Source organism: Herpailurus yagouaroundi, unplaced genomic scaffold (genome assembly GCF_014898765.1).
Source record: "Herpailurus yagouaroundi ecotype Mexico unplaced genomic scaffold, PumYag 211, whole genome shotgun sequence".
Lineage (NCBI taxonomy): Eukaryota > Metazoa > Chordata > Mammalia > Carnivora > Felidae > Herpailurus > Herpailurus yagouaroundi.
This window is the reverse complement of record NW_024412442.1, coordinates 8,224,349-8,230,348: the sequence shown is the minus strand read 5'-3', so window position 1 is coordinate 8,230,348 and position 6,000 is coordinate 8,224,349. Positions and strand designations below refer to the sequence as shown.

At 45.9% G+C, this 6,000-nt stretch overlaps 1 protein-coding gene across 4 annotated transcripts in view; it reads left to right on the top strand.

Annotated features, from left to right (window-relative positions):
* Positions 1-5,926, top strand: part of ANKRD22 (ankyrin repeat domain 22) — a 38,571-nt gene extending 32,645 nt beyond the window's left edge. For all 4 annotated transcript variants that reach the window (XM_040454259.1, XM_040454260.1, XM_040454262.1 and 1 more), the window contains 3 exons: positions 2,159-2,236; positions 4,793-4,891; positions 5,154-5,926. In XM_040454259.1, coding sequence (XP_040310193.1) covers positions 2,159-2,236; positions 4,793-4,891; positions 5,154-5,231 — 255 coding nt within the window. In that variant the 3' untranslated portion in view covers positions 5,232-5,926. The remainder of the gene's footprint in view (positions 1-2,158; positions 2,237-4,792; positions 4,892-5,153) is intronic.
* Positions 5,927-6,000: the final 74 nt, after the last annotated feature.

Sequence of the window (6,000 nt, the reverse complement as noted above, 5' to 3'; positions counted from 1 at the left end):
TTCTTTCTTTCTTTCTTTCTTTCTTTCTTTCTTTCTTTCTTTCTTTCTTTTTTTAATGTTCATTTATTTATTTTGAGAGGGGGAGAGAGAGAGCGAGAGTGAGAGCAGGGAAGGGCAGAGAGAGGGAGAGAGAGAATTCCAAGCAGGCTTCCTGCTGTCAGCACAGAGCCCGACGTGGGTCTCGAACCCATGAACTGTGAGATCATGACTTGAGCCGAAGTCGGACGCTCAACCGCCTGAGCCACCCAGGTGCCTCCCTCTTTTTACCCCCCAAAGAACACCAGCTCTGTGCTGACTCATTCCCTTTTTTCCATCTGGTTCCCTAGTGGCTGGTTCCACCTTTGAGAGATGACTCAACACATGTGTCACTTACTCGTTAAATGACCAAGCTCCCTTCTCCTTGCAGCTAAGAGACCGTGGATGTTAGTTAGTTGTCTTTGCTAACATGGGCTCCGGGACAAAATCTGCCAGTTGGAAGTGTCATTGTTACCTCCTTGGGTATTTAAGTGTTACAGAATTAGATATGATAGTGTTGATTTTGATGCTTCGATTTATGGGAAAAAGAAAACTGTAAGTCACTGATAAACACATACTCTGTTTATACCCCAGAAAAGTTCTCGAAAAATTACTTGTGTGTTTAGTACATGGCAGTTGCAGTTTCAGGGCCGGTGAGAGATCTTCTGTTTATTTTCAAAAGGATCGCAAGGGCGATTAGAAAGACTCGTTCAGAATTTGTTGACTCACAACGCTGCTCTCTAAGACGGTCAGATGTTTAAAAGCCAGAGGCCCTGGCAAAAATACCAATTGGAACGAATAAGCGCCTCTTAATGCATATTTTCGTACTTATTCATGGGGCTTGAATCTGTGCAGTTGAGATATGTACGGCATAAGCGACCGGGGAGGAGATTTCAGAGGAAGGGACCAGGAAGGACTGTGTCACTGCAGAGAAAGGCAGTGTAGATGTTGACAGAGGAGGGAAGTATAACCAGGGAAGAAAACTGGGTGGGGCTTCCTGTATGGCTAAGGGCTGACCTCCGGGACAGCCAGGACTGCCGTGCTCCCCTGGCAATGGGATGTTGGGGTGACGCCCAAACTGTCCTGTGGTCAGGGTCTCGGGGAACTGGGTAGGAAAAGGGGATTTCTGAGGTGTCTGGTTCATTTCGTTTCTTTGTTCGACCTCCTGGCACACTCTTGCTGGGGCCCTACTACGTGCAGGCACTGGGTGTGAGGGATGCAGAGATGAACCAAACAGATGGAGTCCTGTCCGTGCAAGAGCACGTTAGAGGGCAGTGAAGAACGCGTCAGTAATAAATTACGGCAGAAACGCCTGCAAAGTTACTCTGAAGTAGGTAATACAGGGAGGTGATCAGTGCCACGAGAGCCCAGAGAGAGATTTCATCTCGCCGGGTAGGTCAGGGAAAGCCTCCTGGAGGAAGAGGGGCTCGGGCTGGGATACTAAAAATGGATTTAAAAATAAAATTAAAAAAAAAATTTTAAACAGGGCTCTTGAGTGGCTCAGTTGGTTAAGCGTCAGACTCTTGATTCTGGCTCAGGTCATGATCCCAGGGTTGTGGGATCGAGCCCCACGTTGGGCTCTGCTTGGAACCTGTTTGGGATTCTCTCTCTCCCCTTCTGCCCCTCTCCCCACTTAGATTCTCTGTCTCTCTCTCTCTAAAATAAAATTAAAAAATTGTTTTTTGAAAATAGAAGAAGAGAGGAGAGGCTTCTAGGTGGAAGGAACATTCAGGGCGGGGTGAGCCGGCAGGGACCAGAGGCCAAAATAAATTGGGCCTTGCAGGACAGCCTGGGAAGTTTGCTTTTGTCCTCAGAGCAATGGGACAGTTGCCTGTGGGTTCTGAGCCAGGAAGGGAAAGACCGGTCCCTGGGCCCCAACCTCAGTAGGATTTGGCAGGTCTGGCGTGGGGCCCCCGAATTTGCATTTCTAAGTTCCCAGGTGCCCACGCTGCTGCTTCAGGACCACAATCTGAGAACCTGATTGGTACTGGATGGGATGAGGAGGCGGGGAGATTTTAAGAAAGATGCATAGACGCACAGAGGTGTTGGGATTAAAATAAACCCTGTGGAATAGAATAGTCCAGGCACACGATGGAGAAAATGCTTGTCAATGAACCTCCTCTTGACGTGTTGTTTGTAACAGGTGTCAAAGACCAAGCAGAACGAGGCTCTCGTTCGAATGCTGCTCGACGCTGGCATCGACGTGAACGCCACGGACTGCGTAAGTTCATGCGTTTAGTCACCTTGAAATGATATTCAGAATGGTATTTGCGGGCAGAGTATTTGTCACCTACAGAGTCACTCGCTTTGTTTTCCTAGACACGTCTACATGTTCCTCGTCTTTCTTTACGTTTCATTTTTCTTTCTTTCGGTTTTCACTGCTAGTCAGGCGAGCTGGGGGTTGGTTAGATGCTGCCACTAAACTCACCGGGATCTTTATGGACTGGAGGACAGTTTTAGAACTTTTTAAAATGTTTTTATTTTGAGAGAGAGAGAGAGGGAGATGAGTGGGAAAGGGGCAGAGAGAGAGGGAGACACAGAATCCGAAGCAGGCTCCAGGTTCCGAGCTGTCAGCACAGAGCCCGAAGTGGGGCTCGAACCCTCAGACTGTGAGATCATGACGTGTCAAACGAAGTCAAAAGCTCAACTGACTGAGCCGCCCAGGCAGCCCCCAGCTTCTCACGTTTTGCTGTGGGCGTTTTCACAAGTCATACACGTATTGGACTCTCAATTTCTCACCTGTAATGTGAGGGTAGCCACGAACCTACCTTGCGAGGCAGACTCATGTAGGGTGCTCAGCAGAGTGCCTGGCACACAATAAATGCTCAACGAACAACAGCTGCGGTGGCCAAGCTCCCAACCCACCCTTAAGCGAGTCCCCACCTGTAAACTCCATGGATAAGGATCAAAGTCAAAGAGCCCAAGTGGCGCGGAGGGCGTGATAAGCAAGCAGCAGTGAACTTCTTCCTGTCTCTAACTAAATATAAGGTTTTGTTCTCACCTTTCACCCTTACACCCTGCGCCCCTCTTCCTCCCTTAAATGATCATAAATGGGCCCGATGTTTATTTGTATGACGTTTTATTTGCTTATATTGATTGGATGAAATTTTGGATTCCCAATTGTTTATTGAGAAAGGAGGCAAGTTGAAATTTGAGTAGACACGAACCAATATTCTGTGATCCTTGATTTGTTTTATGGCGTGTGCATCTCTGTGGGTGTGTGTGTGTTACCATTGTTCTGTGAGAGAGAAAATGTGCCCATCCCTGTTTCTATTAATTATTTACATCATTTTAGTTTTGATTCTATTGGTATCATCATATGTTTAAACAGAGGTAGCTCTACGTGTGTGTGCGTGTGTGTGAGAGATTGAGAGAGAAAGAACACAGGAGAATAAGTTACTGCAGTGTATGTTTTTCCTTTTATTTAAAATAGAATTTTGGGGGATACCTGGGTGGTTCAGTTTGTTGGGCATCTGACTCTTGATTTTGACTCAGGTCATGATCTCACAGTTCATAGGATTGAGCCCCGTGTCACTGTCGCTGTCAGTGCAGAGCCTACTTGGGATTCTCTCTGCCTCTCTCAAAGTAAATAAATAAACATGAAAAAAAAAAAAGAAAAAAAGAAAATAGAATTTTTGGGTTAATTTGGATAGACGACTATGGTGCTCTGTCATTCCTTAGAAAACTTCAAAATGTATTAAGTAAGATGTTATTAAAGATTGGGTGAATGGTTCGCTGAAGGTTTTTCTTGGTCCTTTCATTGAAATTCAAAAGGTTTGAAACTTTGCCTGTGATCAAAATTTCTCTAGGATATTTTTCTGCTTCTCGATATGTATCTCTAGCTGGACTGTTACATTCCACACACACACACACACACACACACACACACACACACGCACCACCATTTTTCTAAGACTATCTGAATATTCAGATAGTTTTTCCAACTCTAAGTAATGCGGTGCATTGTATTTCTAGGTAATTAAACTCACTTTATTTCACATGGAAAAGTTCAAAGCCAACTCTTTGGTGCATGATGTTGTCACTTAAGAAAAATCAGCAATTGCAGCATTATCCGTTATGCTCTTAGAAGAGTTGATAAGGTCTGGCATTAATTCGTCACATACCCAAACCATGGTTGTTGGGCTGCTTTTTGAAAGGCAATATCTGGGGCACAAACACCCTAGCTATCCATCTCTTTTCCCTTGTAGTTGGTGTTTTAAGTTAGTACCAGCAGAGTAGATCCGCTATTTCAGAATGCAGAATATAAGCCACAGCAAACCACGCATGAGAGGTTTCTACATAGAACTAACTGCACCGATCCTGGAGCTGGGCTGTAGTGACATGAGCACCGTCTTCAGGTTGCGGGGATTTTGATCAACAACCACGGGGGATGATATTTGCAAAAAAGCCCGTGTGGGGACCCTTGAGGAGAAAAGACGGTACTATGATCGAGGCGGTGATTGCCCAGACATAGAATCCCACCAAGAAAATCCCACCAAGAAACCTTGAGACAATTGAGCGTTAACTTCTTGCAGGTTGTGTTAAGTTTGGAACAGAAAATGAGAAAGGAAGATATTAATGGCTTATAGGACGTTAACCATATACACATGGAGGCAGGGAAGGCTTTTGAAATACAAGAAAAGTGGGTGTGCGTGGATGATTTGCAGACCGGTCTGCTTGGGGGGACGCTCTAGGATGTGACAGGTGCTTGCCGAAGGAGCCGTGTGCCGGGTCCGTAGAGCCCACGACGAACTCACTGCTGGTCTTTCGGTTTCAGTACGGCTGCACCGCGTTACATTACGCCTGCGAAATGAAAAACCAGAATCTCATCCCTCTGCTCCTTGAAGCTCATGCAGACCCCATGATCAAGAATCGGGTAAGAATCTGTGGGCTGTGGTCCGATGTCCTTCTAGCAACAGCATCTCCTAACTTGGGCTGAATTAATTGCCTCTGATGTTGACAACAAAGCTAATTGTCCTCACTAAGGAATTACGTTGTCCTATTCCTGTTAGAACCAAATGACCTTCAGAGCCCTTGCCGGGCCTGTAAGTCAGTTGGTCTAGACTGTTTGCTAGGCCTTTTGCATCGACCTTGGACTGCATTGGAGACAAAGGACCGTAATTTCTTTTTCTCCTCAGCATGGTGAGACTTCGCTGGACATTGCACGGAGATTGAAGTTTTCCCAGATTGAGTCAATGCTAAGGAAAGCATCGTAATCCTAGAGGCCTCACGTGGAGAAGTAGAAAGAAACTAAAGCGCCGTGTTCTCTCTCCTTTTTGGACAATCGGTCTGTGGACCGCTCAACCTGGATGCTGCAGTTTTACGGTTACCATGGGTAACCCTAATGGCGGTTGCCATGGTGACATTTGTGGAAGAGCTTTGTACTGATGATTTTTTTTTTTCTCCCAGTGGAGTTCACCATGGTCATAATCTTTCTAGAAGAAACACTGAAGTCGTGGGAGTTTCCACTTTGGTCAACACAAAAGTGACATTTCCACCCCGGTTGGTCCTGAAGAAGAGAATCGCAGTTGGCTGGCTCGGTCCTCTCTTCTCAGGTGTGCCACTGTGACCAAGAGGTGGTCCTGTCTATATCATACCCAAAAAACGACTGTTTCTCTCCGTCCTTTTGAGTGGTAAGAGGAAGGTTTGAAGTAGATATATTTGTATAGAATGATGTGTTGGGGGGGGCGGTGGGGGGAGAGCTTCATATGTAAATATTCATTTGGTGAAACAACTTCAATAAAACCATCTATCAGTCGTCAGGGGTGGGGGTATTTAGGCCACAGTCATGTTGGGAAATCCTACAAGCCAGGGCTTTTTCTTTTTCTTTCCCGAGAGCCAATTTAACTAGAATACCTCTAGACATTTTGCTGTCAGCTTATAAGTAAAATCCGTCTTAATTATGAACAAAATTAGGCAACTATCAAGATGTTTCCTCACGGGGCGCCTGGGTGGCTCAGTCGGTTGAGCGTCCGACTTGGGCTC